Below are 25,783 nucleotides of genomic sequence, written 5' to 3' on the forward strand. Positions count from 1 at the left end.
CCCCTGTACACCCTGAAAATTACAGGTCATTGTGACATACATATTAGGAGATTTGGAGGTTTGTACACACAAAGCTGTGAGGATGCAGAATGACATGCAGACTCCATACACAGCTCTAGCAGTGGATACATTTCACCGGCAGATTTTTTTTTAAAATAGAAATCCCAGCTCGTGCTTTGAGATGGGGGCGGGGCTGCCTGTGTCCCCTCACATGAAGGCTTAACTGTGTGCTCACCCCTCATCGGCAGCAGCAATCCTCTGAATGGATGACCCAGAGCACAGATGGCACAGAGCAGCCTTTACTGAGATCCCTGCAGAGGATGAGAGCTGCAGAGGAGAGGTGGGCGAGGTAGGCACAGCAGCCGGGCGCAGCAAAACCCTCTGGGGAGAACTATGTATCTGTATAGAACCCTTCACTTGGTAAGAACATACAGCTTTGTGATTGATAATTAAGTCCAAGTCAGAGACTGAATTCTCCCTACAACATTCAGGAGCCAACCAGAAGCATACAACACACAGGAACAAACAGATCTAAAGGAAAACCTAAAATACAACCATAAGAAAGAAAAATCTGTGGAGGCCAGAAAGGATTTCTTCTCTTTGTTTTAATTCTCTACAATTTACAATGTGATACTCCATAAAATAACTGCTTTCTTTTGTTAAAAATAAAATAGAGATCTTTGCAGCAAACTTTTCCAGAATGTTGGCAACTCTCATCTCTCCCAAGGTGTGCAAGAGTGGAAAGATTGAAAAAAAAATCTATAAAAGGGGGGAAACAAATCAACCATTTCTTTTGACAAGGGGAAAAAAGTAACATTGGCAAAGGCTCACTCGTCCTCTTTATCGTAAAATCAAAAACTGTGCTAAGCTAAACTAAGGTCCATGTAAAGTTGGTTTGATTCACAACTCTCCAGGCGCTGAGGAGTTCCCATCATGCAAATCCTCAGGGCCTAGGGAGCTGCAGATTGCTTATAGCAATGTTCTCCAAAAATCAATCGGCATAGGATTGTTTATCAATTGGATGGTTGAAAGCCCTTTGATGTGGAAAAGACATCTTTTCTACTCCATGCTTATGATTATCCCTGACGCATTGGGGAAAATGGTTTTAGGAACTTGAACTTGTGGGATGAATTTGATGAATTCTATCTCAGATTTAGAATATTGGTGCAACTTTGATGGATACCAAAGATGACAATGTGACACCACATATTTGATAGTGATTGTACACACCTGAATTTTAGCATGAAAATGTTTCCTGATTAACACCTCACCAGCAATATTTTGTGAAGACAGAAAATATATTTATATTTTTTAGATTGAATGGATATTGTATAAAAATAGTGGTACGTCTCCCTCCTATGTAGGTCTAGCTGTAACCTTCTGTACCTAAAATCAGACCCAAGCCACAGGTCCAGAATTTACCGAAATTAAATACATTTTTCCAATCTTTTTGGTATTTAAGATGGCCGGGAGCATAGATTGAGCCAATGTGACTTCAATTTTCTGTGCCACAGTGCTGAGATCATACATTGAGAGGCCTGGCAGTGATGATCACAGCCATAGACAAGCCTGTGCAGTTTAAAGGGGCTTTATCGCCGGGTAGCAGACAGGGTCTTGTGTTATTCTGAAAACCCCTCGCTGTTTAAGAAATTTGCTTTTTACTGCCAGGGGAGAGAGCATTGTAGGCGTACAAGAAGGGACACTGGTCACAGACTTTATTAGAGGGAGAAGCAAACTGCTGATAATCTGGCTGGGCTACTTCTTTCTCAGTGCCACCACCATGCCCACAGCTACAGCCAAGATGGCAACAGCTGCTGCTCCCCCATACAGCAGGATCGATTTTCCTTCAGGCAGAAAAACCGGTTTCTCTTCTTCTGTCTTGGGTGGAGGCAGAACGGGGGAAATGGCAGCTTCGATTTTTTCTGCCTCTGAAGGAGGGGTGACCTGGATCTCTTTGGATTCCTCTGGAGTGCTCAGAGGCTCCTTTTCTGGAACTCCCTTTATGGATATGTCCACTTTTGGGGGTTCTGGCTGTGTTACAGGAGAAGGGGGGTTCTCTTCTTCAATTTGAGATGTTGCAGCCAAAGGAGCTGTTGTCACAGTAAGAGGAGCCTCCAGTATATCGCTCTCCTCCTCCGTCTCTTGTTGCTCCAGTCTTTGTTCCACTACCGAGGCTTCTTCAATGACCTCTGCAATCTCCTCCTTTTCAACATGGACGATGTCCGAGTTTGACGAGTTGTTCTCGCTTCGCTCCTCGGCCCCACCATTGCTGTCTAGGCTTTTCAGCTCCTCGGGATCCATCGCCACCTGCTGCCAGGACTCGGGCCCCAGGGAGGTGGGCAGACTCTCTGTGTGCCAGGAGGAGGAGACAGCCAGGCTCTCAGGAGGGCTTACCTGCTCAGAGTTGTCACTGGTAAGGATATAAATGTCGTTGCTGTCCTCAGCTATTAGACCAGGAACATCTTCTTCCTCAGTGTCCAGGCTAAAGACTGTGCCCTAAAAAAAGATGCAAAAACTGCTAGTTAATAGAAAAATACATTTACAAGGCAGAATTTCTGTTATACAAAATTCCACCAAAACACTGGGCACTCATACAATTTATCTATTTTAAAGGTCAACAATCTCTACAAAGTCAAAGACAAGTCAACAAATTCACAACTCTGCACAAATCCAAATGACCAAATTACCATTGACTCACCTTTTCCTGGATGGTGATTGGGTGCCCATTAAATAGTACATTATTATTATCATTATTATTAATAATAATAATAAACAGAATTTATATAGAGCCAACATATTACGCAGCATTATTAAATTGTTAAAGAGGAACTAAACTAAAAACTGGCAAAAAAAAAATCCAATCCATCCGGGTTGATCCATCCAAAAAAAAAATATACAATCCATCCGGGTTGATCCATCCAAAAAAAAAATATACAATCCATCCGGGTTGATCCATCCAAAAAAAAAATATACAATCCATCCGGATTGATACATCTAAAAAAAAAAATCCAAGCCATCCAGGGGTGTCTTGCATCAGGTTCCGCATCGTCCCGACATCTGTCTCGGAGCCAGGCACCATCATCTTTTCCTCTTCTTCCTGGTTCTTCATCCTACGTCAGCCGACCTAGGTGCCAGATATGGTGACATAGGATGAAAAAAAAATGCTGCTGTTTGTGCGAAGGCTCCTTCTGCGCATGCCCGAGATGCTTGGACATGTGCAGAAGGAGCACCCAACAGCCTCCCGGGATGCCTGATGTAGGTATCCCAGGAGGCTTTGCGCTCCTATTCATTCATAAAAGGGTTGTCTACACTTTTATTTAAAGTGAAGTTTAAAAAAGGGTAGACAGGTACGCTTTAAGTTATGATAATATTGAGCTACTTAGACATTTTAATACCTTGTAAGATCTCAACTCAGACATTCTGGGGATTTGCAGAAAGGCTGTAAGAAAAAAACTTCAGTTTTCTCTACATTCACCACTGTTGCTCCTGCCTGTGAATTACCCTGTGACCCCATAGAACAGCAGCTTGATGAGTTACTTTATTCTCCACTTTAGTTCTGGTACAGCAGGATGTAAAATAAAACATTACGGTTTTTGGAACTCGTCAGTGGGCGCATTATCCCAAGCAGAGATGACACATTAATAATGATTTAATGGCACCCGATCTATCTCGGCTGAAGAAGTCATTATGTGTTTGGAGTGCCTTGTGGGACTGCTTGAAGTTTGGGCACCAGAAATTATTTACTTTACGGCACTAAAAGGCTCTGATGACCTACCAGTAACACAAAGCAATATTGCTAAAGGGAGAAAAAGTGAAAGCCAAATTGCTGACAAAAAGTAGGAGGAAAAACAATGTGCTGCTTGTATTTACAACAGACACAAAGTATTGTTTTATAGGAAATAACTGCACTCAGTCCTGTGCACTATAAACTATGTAAGGTTTGTGGACACCTGGCCATTACAGCTACTACAGTGAAAAGTATTTGGAAGCCCATCAGAATTTTGGGTTTTCCATTGAAGGGTCCTGTCAATAGTACAGAATGATCTGTAGACATCTGTGTGCTTCTAATTTGATGTTGTGGAAGTCAAGTGGCCTGAGCTCAACCCTACCCTATTATTAATAAAACAAAAATATTCTAATAAGTTCCTATATTGTGATTGACAATTTTCACCTTTATATTGCACTTAATTTACCAACTGTACTGGAGACCGAAAAACAAGGGAGGCGCAGCGTGACGTCAGTGTAGTCTTGAGTTGTATGAGGCAACCGTTGCCGGGCCATATGCTTCAGTATTGTTTCCACCATTATAAGTCACTCAGTTCCGCCAATACCGATTCTCATCCTATTGTCTTATTTTATTTATTTCTAAGATGCTCTTTTAGGTAAGTATGACCTTAACTGTGTATTTTCTTTGCGGGTTATATTTAATGGCATCAAATAGTTTGACTTTGAAAACTATAATTTCTTGTTTGGTCTTAGATTGGAATGAAATAAACCCATGAGTGAGAAAAAGCAAACAAATATTTTGCATTTCTTTAGTATTACCAAAGATAATGTAACTAATGATAAAAGTAACAATAGTAATACAACACTTAACCGATCAATGAATCCGAGCCTCCACAGTCCTTGCCAGCCACCATTAGGAAGATCATTAGTTTACAAATGTATTTATCTTTTTTAAAAATTTCATATTAATGGTCCAAGCGATTTAAAATGATAAATTTAGTGGTCCATGGGGTCTGAAAGGTGGGTTACCGCTGTCCTAGAAAGCTTTACCAAAACAGTGAAGTCAGGAACTTGGCTTAGGAATGATGGGAACTCCTCATAATGGGCACATAAGGTGTGCAGTCCCAGAACCGTAGTGCAGAGATGGTGGAAAACTTGTTAATTGACACAATAAGTATGCAGAGTCCCCCCCTCCTTCCCATTCGCTTTTATTGCCAGGACTAAACATGGTGCTGTACTATGCTAGTAACTGATAAGTTAACAAAACAAGAGACCTCTAAATTTCCACTTCCTAGATCCCTGATTTATATAAACCAGCCTATAATTTATGTTCTGTTGCCCTGTAGTGGGGGGGGGGAATAAATATTTACTGCGGCTCAGACACAGGAATGTCGGTGACTAAATCTCTTCTAACCGGCCCCGGGGTCCTGGACTGTGAGACGCAGTTATGTAACAGGCAATATGTCTGCGCGTTTCTGCTGGAGGAGGAGACTGGGTGAAGCAATGTCTGGATAATAAATGTAGGCATCCTTTCATGCCACAAACATGGACTACTTCCTGCAAAAAAGGAAGACTCGGCTGTACCCAGCGGTGACATTTCTCCAGTGCAGCCAATCACAATTCATCTCATCATCCTAAATGATTTCATAAAATTACTCCACTAAAGAAATGTTATGTTAGAAAGCTTGCAGGACAACATAACACAATATGCACGGCCTACAAGAAATAGGAAATCTTTGCATTATATCTGAAATGTGGGAAGCGAGGCTGACAGCCGTGAAGTGATCTTTAATAGTCTGCATAACTAATAGTGACAAAATTCCTAAACTGTCATAATATACAGTTGTATGATGTAAAAAGGAAAATGTTTGAGGTTGTGAGATCCATAACAGGCATAGAAGGTTAGAGAGATGTGTTTATACGTTTCCTACATCCAAAACACAACCAGCCCAAATCCCAGGACTGACTCGCAAAGGGATACCAATGTCTGCACAAAATCCCTTGGGATTCGTGGTACAGATAAAGGAAATGGCAGAAAACTGGAAACAGAGCATTGCCATATCAAGACACATAAAAAGCTAAATGTTAAAAATTCTCTCACTTTAATATAACTGTAAACAAAGCTGTAGAAAAAAAAAAAAACACTGACATGAAGATAAAACAGATATAATGATACAAACATCATGTAATAAAATAATAGACTGAGTATGTTAGGTTAGTATACAAGCAGTACGTGACTACCTTGGGGACGGGCGTGTAAAAGTGCAGGGTCACCGAGGCGGAAGAGATGGAGCTGGCATAAGCTGGCCCCAAGCAGCTGCCACTGGGGAAGGGCCCGGCCCCAGTCCACACCTTTATAATAAAGCGTCATTTTCTCTTCACATTATTGAAGTTCAGCTGCTGACGGACTTGAAGATTTTGCACTTCTGGTAAACAGAATACAAGGACACGGCTGACCTGATGGGGGTCTGTCTAATCCATGTATGCATCATGGGCATCCAGCTGCCATTCTATGAAAAGGCCCCCACTGAGTCTGCTGGTTTCGGCACTGCCCACTGCAGCTCTGTATACACTTACTAAAGCATGAGGGGGAGGTTGCACAACACAGAATCCCCTCTCCGCCACAAAAAAGTGGCATTATATCCATATCTAACCATGGATATAACTCTGTGCTCTCCTCAGAATGTTTTTTAAGCTTGGTGGGAAGAAGTAGGTGGGTGGCAACACATGACAAATTTATGGTTCCCAGTTGTTGTTGCCAAAGGAATCCAGCACCCTTTATAATTGTCACCCTTCTATACATTGTTCTAACTTCCAATGTCCACCTTCTTAGTATTCCTATTTTTCCATCATCTTTTTATTACTGTCCATCGCTTCTGTAGTGTGACCCAACTTTTTAGTGACCACCCAGAACAGCGGGTTGATTATTAAAAAGTGCCGGGTGGTGCACCCATCTAAAAGGGGCCGGGGAAAACACTGACTGAACTGGCTTAGGATTTAGGTAAAACATACCTGTAATCATATTTATAACCTTTCCTTATGGAATTGTTCTGATTTTTTCACAACTGCTGTGACAGCGACCTATTGCTGAGAATAAAAAATGCAAGGCAAATACACAGCTTAAATGCAAAACTGAAGACTGTTTAATGTACAGCGCTGCATAATATGTTGGTGATATATAAATCCTATTTATTAATAATAGTAATAATAATAATAATAATAATAATAATAATAATAATAATAATAAAAGACAAGTGCAGTGAATATCAAGTTAATGGTGTAAGCTGCCAACTTCTGGAGAGGGGAAGGCCAAAAAGCTCTAAAATCCCTGACAACAGGGAAAAACCCAAAACATCAAAAATGTAAACATTTTTGGCTGGGGTTCCACTTTAACAGCTCTTCTACCTCATGCATATTATGTTTGTTTGGATAGTTGGGCATTGATGATATCTTACAGCTCAGACGCAGGCTGCACATAGAAAGTAAATGTCCAGTCCTCACAAAGCTGCTTTTTTCATTATAGATATGATGTTCGGTCACACAATTCGCTTTCTTCTCTAGTTCTCAGCTCTATTTACACACGACTGCAAGAAAGACTCAGACTTGTCTCTGGTCAGTTCGCAAAGAATGAAACACGAGGAGTGAGACTGCAGAGGGGCAAAATCAAGGACATGACATCACCAAGGTTTAACAAAATGGGTGTTTCAATTTGTCAATCTACGCTGAAAACTGAAATATGATTTTTAGGCGGTCTGACCCCTTAACTCTGCTCTGCCTAAGAGATAAAATATGTAAATAATTGTACGGCTTGTCAGTCATTGTCACCAATACCAGTCTCTGCTTGTGCAATGCCGAATTACCGTAATCCCTTAAAAATAGAAGCTGCCCTGCTCCGGTTAACTCTTTGGCTGAACAGCTACAGAAAGGTAAAAATGATCAGAAACCTCACACACACACACACACACAGGTATACACAACAAACAACACCTTGCTTGCAGAGTCTATTAGTGCTTTGACTGGCTGAATAAACCAGTTTTGTTCCTACAAAAACAATGTTGTCAAGTTGAAAATTCCAAACTGATCGCATAATATAAACATTAAAACTATTAACACAACGTACAAGAAGCTTTTCTGTTGCTATACTACAAGCCCCAGCAAGCAAAGAGCCCCTGGCTATTGAATGAAGTGTCTCGCGATTATAAGTTAGTTTTTCCTGCCGATTTTTTGTTATTGGTGAATGAATCCCCTATATTGTCCTTCATATCCGTACAGAATAAAAAGGTTAAATGCTAAAGGTGACAAGGATGATGCAATATAGACCCTGGACTCCCCCTCCTCACCGTATAATGAGAAAGACCCCTTACCCAGAGATAGCTGTGATCTAGCAGTTTCCAGTGATGAGAACAGGGTCACATCTGCTGCGGACTGAGACAAGCAGTGCAGGGGATGGGAAGCGCGTTCACCGGGCGTATTGCATGGACACAGCGAGCGCGCACAGCGACCCAGTTTTGTTTAGGCTTTGATTCGGCTGCAAGGCAAATAGCAAACCGATGCCAAAACAAAGCTGGGAGAGAGAGAGAGACAGAGAGAGAGAGAGAGAGAGAGAGAGAGAGAGAGAGAGAGAAAGTGTGAAAATAAAGGGTGGAGAGCAAGAGAGGCAGACAGACTGTAATAAAGATAAAGGAGAAAGATATAGAAAACATGGGAGAGGATTAGACACACAGATAAAAAGACAGAGAGAGAGTACAAGAGTAATAGTCTAATTACTCACAGTTTATCAGGGTAATGGATAAACAAAAAGATAAAGGGAATAAAGAAAAAAAATGAGCGTAGACAGAATTGGGTGAATAGAGAGGGGCATATCAAGAGATAGACAGGGAGAACATAGGAATGGAATGGTGAGATTAAAGAGAGGGAAAGAGAGAGAGACAAAAAGAGTACACAAAGTACTGATCGATATGTTGTGAAACTGACCCCTCGTGTGACTTTCCTGTCATATTTTCTGTAATATTCGGGCCCACTGAGACAAAAAGGAACTGAATCTTAGAGGGCCATACACAATACAATATACAAAATACCCACCCTGTACTATTCTTTTTTTTTTCTTCATGGCTACAAGCCATCTACAGGCCTTTACTATAGGCAGAGAAAAAAATAAACTCTACCTGTGGATAGAATCTAATATTAACCAAAGCCAATTCCTCAATCTTAATTGTTAAAGGCTAGAAAATTTTTCAAAAAACACGTTCTGATAAACTGATAATCATGAACCCAAAACCTGTTCAATGACCAGAAAAAAAAATAAGGATTCCATCACTAGGACCAATCTGACATAATTATTAATTTGCATTCTTATTGTTTATATTGCAGCATGTGCACAATGCTTAACGGCCCATGATCACGCACAGAAGTGCGCATGCTTAGCCAGAAGTCATCTGGAGGAGGTGGGGGGGGGATCTGAACCAGTGAGGCTTTAGTCAGTAAATCACTTTGCTGACAACTACAAACAAGTAGATTGTTTCTGTAGATTGTTTCTGTATTAGTTGTCTAAAACAGTCACTCGTTAGCCAAACTTTTAAAATTATCTAGTGTGCATGCAAAGGTTTTCAGGCAACCTCCTGTCAGATTGCCATTTTTGTTGCCCAACCAGTTTTATGTTAGAAAGCCACACTGAACTGATTGATAACACTGCCTGCCGTACATGAGCGCTTAAAAACTAGTGGCAATAGACGGGGCAGACAGACGATGATGAACAGTCAAAACAGACCGAGTCTGTGACCACAAATGCTAGAGAACTTTTAAAGTATCTTTTATATATGTATGCAGATGGTATTAGCTGAAAGGACAAGTTTAAGTTGTCCTTTAAATGTTCTCTAACCCCACTAAGTGATCGCTAGCTATCTAAATACCAACCTTTAGCCCCACTTCTGGGCTGCTTACTGTGCAGTGCTACCACCATTGCTTTTACATTGAATGCTGTACATTGGGTCCGTCCATTCCACTCGTACTGACCATGCATAGAAATAAAAGGGTCAGGTACATTGCCCACCCTGCACAACTCAGGAGAAGAGATGATGGTATTTAGTAAGGTGGATGCCACTTAAGGAGGGAGAAGCTGTTCTTTAATATAAATTATGTTACTAATAGATGTTAGAAAAAAAAAGATTAACACAATAAACTAACACATTATCCTTCTTTGCAATGCCAAGAACTCTAAGGATAAATGGGACCCAACACAGTGATGAATGTTATGCCTCTGCCTGTCTCTGCAAACAGGGATCAGCATACAGAGTAAACAGAATCATCACATGCTAAATTGTATTCCTGTATCAGCTCTGATATCTTACTACCGGTCACAAGTCTGAATCTCTTTACATTTTCTCCTAGTATCTGTTTATTACTCCTGTTCAGGGGTTCCTATAACCAATAAGTGCTTTGCACAGAAAGGATTTTTGTGCCTAAGCATGATGAAAGGCAGAAGCACTTTAAATGACCCCTACGATTAAATCTCTGGGTTTTAAAATGAGATCACTGCTTACTACATTCTGATATAAATCCACATAAATAAAGCACCGCATATGTCGGCATTATCAAATCACATTGTTCTGAAAAACAGATGAATTGTTTACTGTTAATTTAAGAATAAAAATGTTGAACCCCAATGTAACCTAAAGCCAGGGGTACAAAGGCGTCCATGTATCTGGATACTATAAACACTATGGTTGTATTACTCTTCCATGCATGAAAGAAGTGTTGTCCTACTGTAGTCATTTTACCTGTTTGGGAGATATATGATGCCATGCCAGCACACAGCATTCCTGTACTCCTGTGGTGTGGGCAGGAAGTGGTAAGGGATGTCACCTACACGCTAACAAGGTGCTTCTCCTTTCACTGTCCAGTCACAAGCTTAGGGAGGGACAAAATCTGTAGGTGTTGCTTAACTACAGGACTGAAAAATCAGTTCTCCTGCACTGCCAGACAGGGATAAGGCTGTGCAGCAGAGCTGTATGAATCTCAGAAATTGATGAAAATAAATACAAATTTAATGGCAAGTAAGATGACTATTATATTTCATTTAGCTTCTTGTCTGCAGTCTAGATTACAAACCCTCCCTGCAATCCCCTGCACAGCAGATAGAGTGGAAGGCTTCTGCTCTTTAATCAAATCAGGATGTTTGGCATTGCAAAACACTAGCAGGCCAATATGATTTCAGGCACAGAAAGCTGGAGGAGCTTATGCAGGTTTTGGTAGTACGATGAGGCTCTGTCAGTCTCTGAGCAGAAAGGTAACTACAAGGTTGCAGCAGTAATAGTAAGTAATTTACCAGGAGACCTATAAATCATAAACATAAATTACAAGCATATATACAAAATATAGAACACATTTATATCCGATAATGAAATCTCTGTCCAATGACAAATTTTAGATTGTGTATTGTACTGGCAGTTGTCATTTAAGAAGCAACAATATTACACCAGGACAGAGAGGAGGCCAAAGGGTGAGGGAACTTCACGACATCTGTGCAGAGAGGACAGAGGAAATGAAACGAGCTTAAACTCTCCATTTCCTGGAGGATTACCTTCTGTGTAGTGAAAGCAGATGGATGGGGCGCCTGTAATCCCGCAGCCTAATCTGCAGGGGAGACGGAGGAGATGTGCCAGTGACTTTACAGCCAAAGCTCAAAGTGCAACAGACACAATGGTGTGTTCCGCCAAGGGGAAAGAGGTGACATGTTCAGGGACACGGAGCCAGCCACACCAAGATTCCTGACTGGGGAGGGAAATCTCTCCATACCAATAAAAGAAAAAACATATGACTTAACAATTTACTGAACTATGGCATGCAACTTTTCAGGGTTGCCAATTATAGCCTCTAGCCCAAGTTATCTCTTGCCACAAATATTGCAAATCTACACTGGGATACTGTATTCCTTTCAAGGGATTCCTCATATGATAAGCTGCTTTGGCAGGCTCTTCTTCGCTATTTTCTTCTAACTTCTTTCATGCAAAAGTAAATTTTCCATAATTTATTCAATTTAGTATTGCTTAAAGAAATGATCGGGTACAACTAGTACCTGACAAAGATATATATATTAATTATTGAAGAGCAGCTTGATGTCATGGGTGCCCCTCCCTGGAGCGGCAGTCAATCAACCATAAAAACAGGAAGGCGGCTTGATGTCAGGATTGTCTGTGCATGTCAGTGCACACAGATTTGAGAGGCCCATCTGTACTCTCTGATGGGAGCGAGCATGTAGGGGTGGCTATGGTGGAGCTCCATAGGACCAATATTATGAAAGCCAGAATATTGGTATAGAGAACTTAGCAAGCTGAACTTTAGATAAAAAGGAGGCTTTAAAAGAGAAGCAAAGTGCTGGGGTAAGCAGGGCTTTACTAAAAATTCACATTTTTAGGTTTAAGTACAAAATGCAGCTAACATTTCTAAATATTTTTTTTCACTTTTTTACTCCGGGTCAATAAACTTTTTTTCCCTATTAAATATTTTTTATTTTCTATGTACCCAGCAGGTGGCATTCTCATTTGCATTCACATGTTTTACAGGCACTATTTGGTTCCTTTGTGGTAAAAAAGTCTGCTGTTTACAGGACTGAACAGCTCAGCTCACATAAGTGAGTAAGTCAGAGCAGAGGCCATACTGAATAATCTCCATAATGCTTTGTAACAAGGTTCTATTCATAACATGGTTGTTAAAAACATTAAATCCTAAGTTTAACCCCTTTTTAGTTTGTAGTTGGTCTTCACTGGTTCCTTTTTCCCCCTCTTTCTTCAGCATGAAAAGAAATAAAGAAAAGTCTTCATATCCTATTTTATATGCTTCTCTATGCAATGTAAGCAGATCATGAGGAGGGGGCTTAATACTCCTGAGCCACTTAGATTCCATGCAAGCAAGGGAAGGATTTATGCAAATATCAACATGAGTAGGTGTAAGCCTGGAGAAGGACAGGGTGTATTTCTATTTTGGCTTTGCGTAAGGCAGTCTACATGTGATGACTAGCCACTATGGTTAAAAAAACTTAAATCCAATAAATAATAGCACAAGTTAAAACAGTCTGGCCGGAGAGGAAAGGGCTAGGTGATACTGGATGTGCTCTAGCCTGGAAATGGGGTGGGCTGTGTACTTGTAGCTGCTAAACCACACTGTGGGATGCTCACTGCATGTAGTGATATCAGAGTAAGAAATTTCAGTACAGGAGAGAGGTATTCATTTTTAATACAACTTGTATAAAGCTGTACATACATTCACATTTTAAAAATGACATAGATTCTCTGTAAATCATAACACATACATCAGTATAAAGAGGAATAACGGCATTTATCAATACCAGTCCCTCTCCTGAAGACAGGGTGGATCCCTAATGTGGAGATGCGGCACTCCAGCTGCCTCCCACCCCTCAGGCCAGGTAAACTGAACATGTTACCACCAGAAAGACAGAGATGCAGCTTATGTACAAGAGGAATGTTTGAAAATCTTTTCTTTGCCTCATTAACAATTTATTCCTATTAACACAAAGTGGACGGCTTGCTGGTGTCTCACCTTGTTCCATCCAGTGGTCTGCAAAGCTACAGCTTCTGCTTCCTTCTTGAACAAGTCATACGTCAAGTCCCTGCAAAGATGAAAGAAAATGATCATTGATTTAAACTTGGCAGCTCTCTAGCTTCAGGTCATTATCCACTAACAAAATGTTGTTTTCTAAAAGCTTTAGTAGACTGGCAAATGCACAAATCTGGTAACAACTAAAGGAGTTGCAGCTATATTTTAGACTGTGTACCCCACCTATATTTCATCCCAGTCATTTGAAGCTAAAGACATTTTCCAAAGTCTCCAGGCCAGCCACCAGACTTGTGGGTTCTCTACCTTCTCCTCCTGGAAGTGGGGAATGGGAAGTCCTTGATCATGAAGACGGCAACTGACATGACAACATCAGTGCACTCTTTGCATCTTTATTTTGTATCCAGATTTGTCTCTATAAGTTTTAGACTATTTTGAACAGTAAGAAAAGCTTAACGTTTACTTCTATTAGTGACCCTCATAGGGAAGTTTTTTCTTCATTTCCTGGCTCTAAAAGTCCAAAAAAATGAGGGTGCGATCGTCACTGGGACAGAAGGGAAAAAATCCTGATTCCAGAACTAAAATCTAATGTATAGCAGCTTACAACTTTTATTTAATGCAATATATTATATTTACTTCTGAGGTTCAGATTAAAATTATTATAAAGCTGTTTTTTCTGGATCCCCTATAATAACAAAAAACAACCTGTTAAAACCCTTTTTACTGATTTTCACCTACAGATAAACTTTTTATTTAAATGATCAGAATAGCCAGTGCTACTGTTTGAGTACAAACTTTCATTTTTTATATAGTATATTATGTATATAATGTGAAGAGGCAGAATAATTTGATATTTACTACTTTCTGTATCCCTGTTAAGGAGTGTCCCGATTTCCTGTTCTGTGACAAGAGTCAGTGACATGGAAATGGATAAAAACCGACCAGGGTTCTACAGCAAAAAATATCTTCTACCAGCAAAAACCCATATAGGCATCAGTCAAATTGGAATGCCCAGAAATCTGGCAATGGAATCATTTTTTTTTATATTTTCAGAACAAGTAGTGTGGCTGCATTCACCCGCTCAAGAGGTTCCGACAGGCTTGGTCCAGTTGGTCCGGGATCTCCAGGCACATTCTTTCGGCCAGTTGTGCTAGACAATCTTCAATGGAGCTCTCAGGGCTAGCAGGACTAAACACCGGTGAGGTGTGCATATCAAAGCCAGTGTTGGGAAAGGCTGGAAATGCAAAATAAAACATTTAATTATACAAATCTATTAAAATAATGAAACATGGGCTGAAAAGTTTTAGATGTTTCAGGCTTCACAGCTGATATTTGATTTAGCTCTGATAAACATAAAACTAGAAAATACTAGGCATTGCAGCTTTGCCAGTATACCAGGTCTGCTTTGAATCAAACAGCTAAAAAAAAACAAACAATAAATCCCCCCAAGAAAACAAACCTGCAGATATCTCCTCTTCCAATCTTTTAAGTTCCTCCTCTATCTCCACCTTAATTTTTTCCAGGTCATCTCTGGCCAGGGATAGGAGGGTTGCCAGCTGCTGGATGCCTACAATGAGAAGAACACAATTAGTCAATAAAAGAAAGGTTGTTCTCAGTAAATTACCCAAAACATTGAAATTTCAAGAAATAGGAGAGCATTTAAACATGAAATAAAGTTGATACAATATAAAAGTAGTAGGCCTGTAACAGGTGAAAACAAGATTTAGGAATAAGCTGAAGAATAGCTACTTAACGGCGTCTATATATTGTGTTGTGGTGTAATGTGTGCAAGACAAATCTATGGATGTGCTTTAGAATTGTACCTACAAATTACCCAAAATCCTGCCTACAACTCATGTTTTCCGCTGACCTTTTCAGACATAGTATAGACAATGTCATTATGTGGGCATCTATAGAATAAGACAGGATTTATTTTTTGGCCTGGGAATTGGGGTAAGAGACAAAAATGTCTCACTCTATAAAGCAAATGCACAGGTCGACTTTACCAGATGTATTTGTACAAGTCATTCACACAGAATCAGCCATTTTGTGTTTTTTTACAGAGCCAAGATAAAAGAATGATATTTCTGCAATAGACTGGGCAGGTCTTGTGCTCAGTTCCAGCAATCTGTGAGAGCCTGATTTCACCCGACAACCTGTCAGAAGGAATCAGAAGCCAAGCGGAAAAAGCAAGAGAGAGCAGAAGCCGCTACTGCACCACACACATAGACACTCATTAGTTATTGGGTAGAACTAAAATATCCAAAGCATCAGCCAGAGATGCTGGGCGGAGCGCCAGCTGTGCATACTTACACAATCCAGCGTTCAACAGTAACGCCTTGTCAGCATGGGACCCATTGAGTAAATGGGCCGGGGTTTAATGGAGGATCTCCATTAAAAAATGATTTCTTATGTGAAGCAAATATTTGCCTTCTTTGATGTCCCACATGCTGGACAGTATGCATAGACAACATTGCTGCTGAATATTAACTCCATTTAGATTTTTTAGAGTAATGATTACAGAATGGAGAGAACAGTATAAAGTCTGAAAACTCAGGGCTCAAATACTCACTAAAGAAGCCTTGGCTAAAAAAGTAGAAAGAAAGAGGGTGCGGCACCAGAACAATAAATCTGTAAATGTTAAAGTTAAGGTATTTTCAGGGGCTATCAAACCTTTATCAGCACATCAGATAATATTCAGCCTATAGAAGCTGCTGATAAGATTAGGTAAGCAACTGTCCCTGGCAGATTCTGACAGGACTAAGGCTGGGTACACACGTGCTGTACATATTACAGCGCCGTTCTGCTCCATAGAGAGGGAAGGGGGGAGAACGAGTGAGTGGCACCCCGCTGCGCTCTCTCCCCTTCACTTTCATTACGATAGTACATCATCCGTGGATCCGCCAGGACAGACAACAAGCACTGCACACGGTCCAGATTCTCATCCAATATCAGCCCTGAGGCAGACAAGAATCATCTGACGTGTGTACGTAGCCTAAAGCTACGTACACACATCGGATGATGAAAATCTAGCATCTAGCGTACAGCAGTGTTGCAACTTCATTCATCATTCCACCCTAAATAATTAATAAATGACCATGTGCTTTCATATAGGAACATAGGTGGGCTTACTCTTCCCCGTGCTCTTTAGAACAGTGTACAGTGATAATTTGTTCATCTGTCACTTGAAATGATCACAAAAGATTGTTTCCAGCGTCAGTAATCTGACATCTGTACAGGGCCTAATCCCAATGGTTTGTGCAAAAAGAGAATAACCAGTTTTACAGTGGGGAAACTTCAGCATAATGTCTGTACTGTTAGGTAGATAAAATAAGCCTGAACCTGTGTTGTGAGTGTCAGGAGCACAGTGAACCCATGGCTTATTTGTGGACTTGAATAAACTTTACCATGTATTATGTTGTAAATTGATACACCTTGAATTAAAATCAGACCTTTGTGGATGAATGTCCAAATTTTGTGGTATAGAGCACTGCACCACAGGTGTGTGCTGGTTTAGTGCATTGAAGTGCCACTGAAAACAGCACTGATGTATGATGCTGCAACAAGTACTGTGACACCAGCTATTATTTATTTTGAGAATACAGACACTATGCTGTAGTAGTTCCCTATATGCCATGCAGCACAAGACAAGAAGAATGACAGGACCAGCAACTCTCCAGATGTGTACAGAGTCATCTACTTACCAGCTCCGGATGTGGGGGGCACTTCCCTTGTACCCTCCTGTGAGCAGAACCCCAAGTAGCTGAGCACAACATACTTTGTTTCATAATGGAACCCAACAGGCACTGAGGATGCTGACGCCATGGGCTTTGAGAAAGAGGTATATGGGAGAGTAGAGGTCCTGTGTGGAAACACAAAAGCATTATAGGTATTTAGGTGTTTTCAGGGGGCTGTCACATTTGCTTGAAAATACAAATTTGCAAATTGCAAGAGAAAGTTTCACATTTTACACCAGTCATGGTATATTCTTGTACAACTGCATGTTGCTCTGAAAAGGTGAAAAGCAAGTCTCAGCATGAAATGTAGATTTTGCCAGCAGTTATCCCAAAAACTAAACAAGACAAAATGCCAAATAAAATCAAAGGAGGAAAACTGGCGCCTCAAAATAAATGTTTTTTCTTTAAAATAGATAAAAACTCATTTGAATTGTTTAGTTAAATCAGAGTACTAAAAAATTGCTATTTTTTTCTTTTCTGAAATCCCCTATTACTGTTGTCCTCCTGCAAACCACTGACAAGAGTGGACCACATCTGCTCATTGGGTCTCAACACTCCTCTTGAAGTTTCCACTAGGGAAGAATAGGACATCGTGATCACATTAGAGAGACACTCTATAGAACATGATGGGTCTGAACAAATATTCTCACATGAAAACATCACCAAAGAATATTTTAGGAAATAATATTTATAAGCTTTATAAAGATAGAAAAACAACAAATTGCATTTGTTAAAGACCAGATGATATTGAAGTGACAGACTTTTTTCCTAGTTGCTGATGCTTGCTCACTATACAGTGTTCTTCCCAGCCCCTTTCAGCTGGGCGCATTACCCGGCACTTTTCAGTACCCACCCGACTGTTTTTGTGTGGTTACTAAAGAGTTTGATCACAATACGTGGGCTGCCACCCCACCTATAATTTGGTTTCACTCAAAAATTCTGGGTTGAACACTGCAGTACTAGACCTATTAAGCTCTGTATTAGGACTACAAAACACCTCCACTCACATTTATGCATATAAGAACACGGGAGATGTTAACAGGGATTTCAGTGGAGCGAAACAGTTTACAGCTAATACCCCCAGAAATGTAAAAAAAAATCTGTTTTCCTTAAAGGACAGCAAACCTTAAGCAAGACTTCAGGTAACACAGCAGATTTTATTTTTCAGCAATATATTCAGTTTCCAAGAAAAGGAAATTTGCTGGCAGCATTCCTCCATATAATTACCAGATAGCAAGTCACATGTGTGCTGAAAAACATTTCTATTGTTTCTCAACATTCCCTCACTTTGTTCTGGGAAATTATCTCCAATTCTTCTTCTGCCTTCCCCCACATACCAGCCAACGGGATTAAGTGTGCGCGCATTATTTATTAAAACAGGAGGTAGAAGGTTAAAGCTGAACTCCAGATAACTTGCCTTATTTCATACTGAGAATGAAGGTCCCTTCACGCAGCATGTCTTCTTTCAGGTGGAATCCTCTAACAGCTGGAAATTAATGGTGGCATACAGAAAGCGGCTGAGGTCCTGTACCCGCTTCCCTCACCACCTGGGACCCAACGCAGAATAAAATGATACGTTTTGCCTGGAATTCAGCTTTAGGACACTGGGACTCACACTGGATGTCTGGACTACCCTAAATTAGTTCCATGACTTCTCCCAAATACCATCCCAGAAAACAGGAAACCAGCCGATCTGCAGAAATGGTGGGCAGCCAATGATAGTATATGTGTATGTAGACAGGAAGTAGCTGGAGGGAATAGGTCACAAGAGGATGGGACAATAATTTTCCAAAATATATTGTAATGGTTTATGATGCACTAAGAAAAAAAAACCTCATCTTGTTAGGGTTTACATCTACAATCCCGGAGCAATAACCGTCCTGTACAGAATTTCCAGGGTGACACGTTGCATCACCCAGACGAGGAGCTGAGACGTGACACTGTCACACCCCTCTCGGTGGCAGAAGGGAAATTGTTCTGAGAAGTTCACCTCCTGTCCTCCCCTCCATAATCAAACCCCATAGAGGACACGACCTTCAGCAACTAGCGGAGCTGGTCTCAGGTTTAATTATGGCCTGAAACATTTATAGCTCAAAGCATGGAGCTGCTGCAGACATCGCTGCTGTGCTGCTATGTTGATAAATGTTAATAAAAACCTGAAAACAGAAAATAAGTCTCAGTTGCCATTTTCCACTGCAGGCTAATCATTAGAATTATAAAGAACAAAAATGTGGTTACTGAGAGCAACAGAGAAACTTTTCCTTCTGGATGTTCCAGAGAAAATGCAAACTTCCATTGCCGAGTTCACTATAAAGACTGCTAATTAACTGGAGGTAAATCTGATCTTTTGGTTTTATTAGTTTCAGTCACAAACCTGAAACAAGAATGGGATAACTATATGACAATAATATGAGCTGATCTAAACACCAAAAATAAAGCTTTTGAAAATTTGGGACTGTTTCACACTTTTTCATGTGTTTTAAAAGTGGAAGTGAAAACCTTCCCCATTAAACAGATGAGGTTCTCCTATTGTGACCTGCTTGTAAAAATTTCCCTCTAGGATACCATCCCTAAAATGTTCCAATTACATCAAAAGACCAACTTTTTCCTGATGTACTGTTTAAATCCTGAACAAGTACTACCATGTTTCCCGAAAATAAGACAGGGTTTTTAATAATGTTACCGCCACCGCGTACCACCTGACCGCACTCTCCGAAGAAGCTTGCACAAAGAATCTGCCGACAGGGCTTTTTTTCGGGGTAGGGCTTACATTTCCCCCTTGCATGATTAGCATGCTAAGGTTTATTTTTTCGGGGTAGGTCTAAGTTTCAGGGAAACACGGTATGTATCCATATATGGTGGATCACCAGAAAAACACCAATGCTTTACAAACCTTCTAGCAGTCAGAACAGATCCTGTATATGTCCTGCATGTCCTGTCCTCATATTTACAGTTAACAAAATTATTTTTGTAAAGTAGCCAATAGTACAACAAAGAATAAAGCAGCCACAAAAAGCCTGAGCACTTGCAAATTGTCTGTACTAGGCAGAGATCGATAGATTTATTTATTTTTAATTATACTCCCTAAGTGTTGAATTAACTTCCTTCCTGTAACTGCCCATGAAGAGTTCAAGTGCAGAGCACAGGATGCAAATATGGAGAATATGCTGTGTAATACTGTATGACTTTCTCAGCTCAATATAATTTTACAGACTCTGCTTGTGCACTTAACAACATTGAGCCCATTGAGCATTCTAGCTTGTCAGTAGTTTGTGTCTCTTCCCCTCCTAACAATGGTGAGATTCCTTTGTGGAAGTTTGTGTACCTACTTACCATAAAGGAACATTCTGCATTCACCGTGAAAAGAGAACTTAATCCACACTATCGTCAGCTAAGGGCATATGACTAACGCCTTGGCAGTAATCATTTTGCTATCTTTTAGCATAAGGTAAGTGGACATGACAGGTGGTGTTACATAATAGTAAAGCCTTACCATAACAGTGTTAAACCCAGAATTTATTTTAAGTCAGGTGGGAGAAAATTTTAGGTGGGTGGCATCCCTGTATTGAGATCCAACTCTTCAATAACCACCCAAAAACAGCCAGGTGATTATTGAAAAGTGCCAGGTGGTCCAATTTACTACAATTTCTGTCCAATGCACATGCTTAGCGACAGTTACAAGGCAAAGCAGCTCATGCTGCTCACATGAACCTCTGACCACAAAGAATCAACTCTGGTTTAACTTAAAGCGTACCTAAACTCAGAATTTTTACTTTACATAAAAGGAAAGATTACATAAGGTACAAATTTTGTTTGTGCAACCTCTTTAAAAAAAAAAAAAAAAAAAAAAAAGTGGTGCAGCACCACCCCCTTAATTCAACTGAGAATGAATAGGAGCGCAGAGCCTCCCGGGATACCTACGTCACGCATCCCAGGAGGCTCTTGGCTGCGCCTTTCTCCAAAAGGGAAAGAAATTGACACGTATGCGCAGTGATATTGACAAGTGTTTTTCCCATCTACGTCACCCGATCCGACGCCTGCGCCGGGTGATGAAGGAAAAAGAACGCGCAAGAACAGAGAAAAGATGCCTAGCGCGCCGGCACGAAAACAAATACCGGGATGAAGTGGGACCTGATGGAAGAAACCTTCGAACAGATCGACTGCTCTGCGGGATTGAAGGTAAGTTTTTTTGTTTTGGGTGGTTTTTGGATTTACTTTCTCTTTAACCTTGGTGTCCTAGTAGTGGAATTGTTTTTTAAAGGTAACATAGCACAGGAAAAACAGGCAGAGCAGAAAATTTTTTCATTCAAACTGGATGGTGAATTTCGCTTCTGTCTGCAGAAAAAAGCGGTGGTGGATTTGTTTAAAATAACAGGGCCCCACTTAACTGGCCTCACTCACTATAGTATATCTGAAATACGGCAGACATTCCAATAGTGGCAATGGAACTAAATTTTGTTACAGAGCGGCAAGGCGGAACAATTGATAACACTGGAAAAATTTTTATTGCTGATAAAGTTCTTTTTTTCCTTAAAGATTCTGAATTAACTGCCTTAAGTTGTAGGACAAATGTAAAGCTGTAACAATTAGGTTATATAGCGGTACTTTTCATGGAAATTCAGATAAACCACAGTGTAATCCAGCGACTGCTTCTCCATAGACTGAAGCTATGTACATGTTAAAGAATAGTCATTCAAAACAACCGAGCCTCAATGAATGAGCAAAGAACGACATCTCAGCTCACAGTGCTACACAAACGATAAAGACGCGATGGCCTGCAGACTTCTTACTGCAGATGTAATTGTTTAAAGATCACACGCCTGGTTGTGTGCACATTTCACATCTGTATAGAAGATGGAGAGTGACAGATAATCAGCAGATTGAATCTGTCAGGGTGGATGGCTCATTGCACCTGGGAATTAAAAGGAAGTCAACTTTTGACACCATTTATTTAAACAAATAATTACACTGGGGAATGCTTTTTTTGTTGAGTTAGATCTTACACTTGTTTTTTTACAAATTTTTGGGTGGTGAATCCAGAAACGACCCTACTTTTTTGCTATCACATCCAGTTTTACGATACAGAGTACCCTCCATTTTTGTCAAAAAATATACAAAGCTTACATTGAAAAAATAACAAAATAATTAACTTGAATGTACTGTTTATTTAATTTTCTTTTCTACATACAAAGGATTTATTGTTACTCTATGACATTTTACAGAAAAACATTTGAATATTAATTGAGTAAGAAGTTAAGGTAACAATTTACGCTTATAGCTTTTCCTGGAGTGTTCAGTGTTAGGACAATCCCGCCGGATGCTCCAACAATAGTCAGCCATCATATGTACATCCCATCTACCCTGATACCGTCCTTCCATGATCTTCAAATCTTGGTGGAATTGTTCACCTTGCTCATCACTGACTGCACCAAGGTTTTCCATTAAGTTATAAAGATTGCGATGCAGAAAATGCACCTTGATGCTCATATTGCAACCAAGCATTTTGTAGCTCTCCAAGAGTTTCTGAACAATTTCTGTGTAATTATTTGCTCGTGTGTTTCCAAGAAAGTCCTTGACAATGGCTTTGAATGATAACCAAGCATTCTTTTCAACTTTAGACATTGTCCTGATGACATGTTCATCTTTGATGAGCTGCCAAATCTGTGGACCATCAAACACCCCGGCCTTTTTTTTTTTTTTCAAATGACGGGCTGGGAAATGCCAAAATGAGGAACTTGAAACATTCTCCTTCAGTTGGCAAAGCTTTAGGGAACTGCTTCATCAGACACAGTTTCATATGCAGAGGCGGGAATATAATATTCTTTCTATCAACAAGTGGCTCATGTAGAATGTTTGGATCACCTGGTTTTAGGGCAGATCTTGGAGGCCAATTCCTTTCCACCCAATGCCTCTCACAAGCTCAGCTGTCCCACATGCACAGATAACAGGGATACTTGGTGTATCCGAGTTGCTGACCAAGAAGGAAGCATACCATTTTAACGTCACACAGATGACCCAATTGTGTTGGTGATATTGCAACAACTCAATGACTCTATGTCTGCATATTCTTCACAAAGAAAACTGAATAGCCGATTGGGACTGACCCAAATATATTGTTATTGTGAAGGAGGCCACACTTTAAGCTCCGTTTTGAGCCATCGATAAATAGTCGCCATTCAGTTGAGGTATAGATTGGAATTCCCAATTCCTCCAATAAACCAGGTATGTTTATGGCATTATACAAAGCCACTGTCAGTTCTAAAGTTTTGCAGAAATGCAAATTCTCTGGTTAACTGCATTCATTTTTCAAGTAAGTTTTTCTCACGCAGTCCTGATGCTAGGAGTTCTGAAGCCTTCTTCGATAGTCCCAAATCACTGCCAAATCACTCAACTCATGCTGAATAAATCCCCTAGAAACAGAGTCCTCTTCAATTTCAAACTCTTCATCATTGTTGTCACCTAGTTCATCACCATAATCATGTTCTTCAAGAGAGGGTAGTGTAACGAAAACCAGCACTGGGATTTCATCTGAATGAGATACTGGCGTATAGCCGACGGTAGACTCAGATACTCTCTGTTACATTTATTTTTCTTGTTATATCCTGAAGTTTTCACCATACAAAAGTAACAGTCACTGAAATGATCTCCTGGCTCTCCCCAAACCATAGGTATACCAAATGGCATCTTATCATGTGTTCCCTATGTCCACATCTGTAAACCCTGGACATGTTTGCACACCTTATGAGGGGCCCAAGACTTTTCTTGATCACCAAGTTAAATTTTGAAATATGACAAATAGGCTTGCCCTACAAATGTGCTGATGTTTGCCCTTTGACTGGGAATGGTGAAACTGCCACAGATATAACAAAATGAATCAGGGTTGTTTAGGCACTTACGACGAGAAACAGCGGAGCCAGACATGATCTGAAAGAAAGGAAATACGTGTGTAAGTAGAAAAATACATTTTGCTTATTCACTACGTAGAGCAGCGCACAACCTCTGACCACACTGTCTTGCGTGTAAATGATTAGCCTATACAAATCCACACTACAGTAATTACATTAATATAAGCGGTAGAGAAAAAACCTGATGTGATAGAAGAAAACTAACTGCACTTTCAGAATCAGCATATCTATTTTAGTGTAAATAGGCTTTAAAATCGAAGTCAACAAAAAATGTGTTCGAAGTTGTTCCCCAGTATTATCGGTCAGTAATCACTTTTAAATAACAATTATCTGGCTTTTGCCTCTAACATGTTCTGCATCACCAGCTTTTAATTTTACTGAGCAGTGGGGACCATTGCTGCATATTTTTTTTTGGATACAGGCAACTCCTTTAAGGTCTGTTTATGTTGCTGGTCAAATGCTTCCTTACAAAATGTGTATCACAGGGAGCATTCTGGCCTTTGTAGCACTAGATCTTGGCCAGGGCACAATCTGCATGGAGTTTGCATGGATTTCCTCCGGGTACTCCGGTTTCCTCCCACATTAAAAAAACATGCAGTCAGGTTAATTGGCTTCCCCGTAAATTGACCTTAGACTGTGGTAATGACATATCACTATAGGGGTATTAGATTGTGAGCCCCTTTGAGGGGCAGCTACTTACATGAACATGAACTTTGTACAGCACTGAGTAATATGTCGGCCCTTTATAAATACTAGTCAATAATACAAATTCTACATTATGATGTAAATGCAGCATTCATTAAAGAAGGAATCAATTTGTGCAATCCCTAAAGTAAGGGATAGAGCAGAGTTTCTCACCCAGGCTTCCTCCAGAGATTGCTAGAGGTTCCTTGTGCAATAAGCAGTTAGTTCCTCTCAGTTTAATAGACAGCAATGATCTTTTTGGGTTTTTTCCCCCATGATATAAAGGTCATGAAAAGCCTATTTAGAAGTCTGTGGTATGGACAATTAAAAGCATTTTGTGTCACTTTGTATGCTATAAATGACATTTTACAGGATGACACTAAACTTTTTAATTTTTTTCTTTGACTGTTCCACCTGTTGATAACAGCAATGCTCTTGTATCAGACGGCTGTAGAATTGGTATGGAACAGTCAGACAGCAGATGTATTTTTTTCCAGGCCGGCTACCTGCACTCAATCTTTCCAGCCACAAGCTATTGTAATGCTAAAAATACAACAGCCACTATCTTCTCACCACATCAGTGTGAAATATCCAAATTTAAACTGGGAGTGTTTATCACAGAGTTTAATATAAAAACTACTTACAAGAGCTGACGTCATACAAAATAGATTTACTGTACAATGTGACCCCATTTACCAGGACTACAACTCTCATCTATTCATAAGGGAAATCTGTATTGAGAGGATTCCAACCCTGACCTCAGCCCCTTAATGTGGCCTTGATCCTAGGTTGTAAGCTCTTCTGGGCAGGGTCCTCTCCTCCTCCTGTGTCACTGTCTGTGTCTTTCTCATTTGCAACCCGTTTATTGTACAGCGCTACGTAATATGTTGGCTCTATATAAATCCTGTTTAATGATTATATATATTTGGCTTTGATTTTTTTCCTGCGCACTTTTTTAGCCACTTCCTCCAGCTGCACATCATTGTAATGGTGATCATGCCTTCACAATGTGTGTCAGTACAGCCACTTGGAGTCTCCACCATAGCTGCAGGAAAATTGAGAGTTGTCACCAAGTAATAGAAAAGTGCCTAAATAAAATAAGTTTATGGCAGGATCACCAGGGACTGTTTTAATGAAAGTTGCAGATTTATAACAGATTTC

The 25,783-nt window shown here is 40.2% G+C and overlaps 1 protein-coding gene across 1 annotated transcript in view; it reads right to left on the bottom strand.

Annotated features, from left to right (window-relative positions):
• Positions 1-585: 585 nt before the first annotated feature.
• BCL2L13 (BCL2 like 13) overlaps positions 586-25,783 on the bottom strand; it is a 27,911-nt gene continuing 2,713 nt past the window's right edge. Inside the window, exons 2-6 of the mRNA XM_072398941.1 lie at positions 17,001-17,158; positions 14,756-14,863; positions 14,374-14,530; positions 13,282-13,351; positions 586-2,496 (exon numbers count right to left, since the gene is read on the bottom strand). Coding sequence (XP_072255042.1) covers positions 1,756-2,496; positions 13,282-13,351; positions 14,374-14,530; positions 14,756-14,863; positions 17,001-17,121 — 1,197 coding nt within the window. The 5' untranslated portion in view covers positions 17,122-17,158 and the 3' untranslated portion in view covers positions 586-1,755. The remainder of the gene's footprint in view (positions 2,497-13,281; positions 13,352-14,373; positions 14,531-14,755; positions 14,864-17,000; positions 17,159-25,783) is intronic.

The sequence above is a fragment of the Pyxicephalus adspersus genome, chromosome 2, assembly GCF_032062135.1.
Source record: "Pyxicephalus adspersus chromosome 2, UCB_Pads_2.0, whole genome shotgun sequence".
NCBI classification, from domain to species: domain Eukaryota; kingdom Metazoa; phylum Chordata; class Amphibia; order Anura; family Pyxicephalidae; genus Pyxicephalus; species Pyxicephalus adspersus.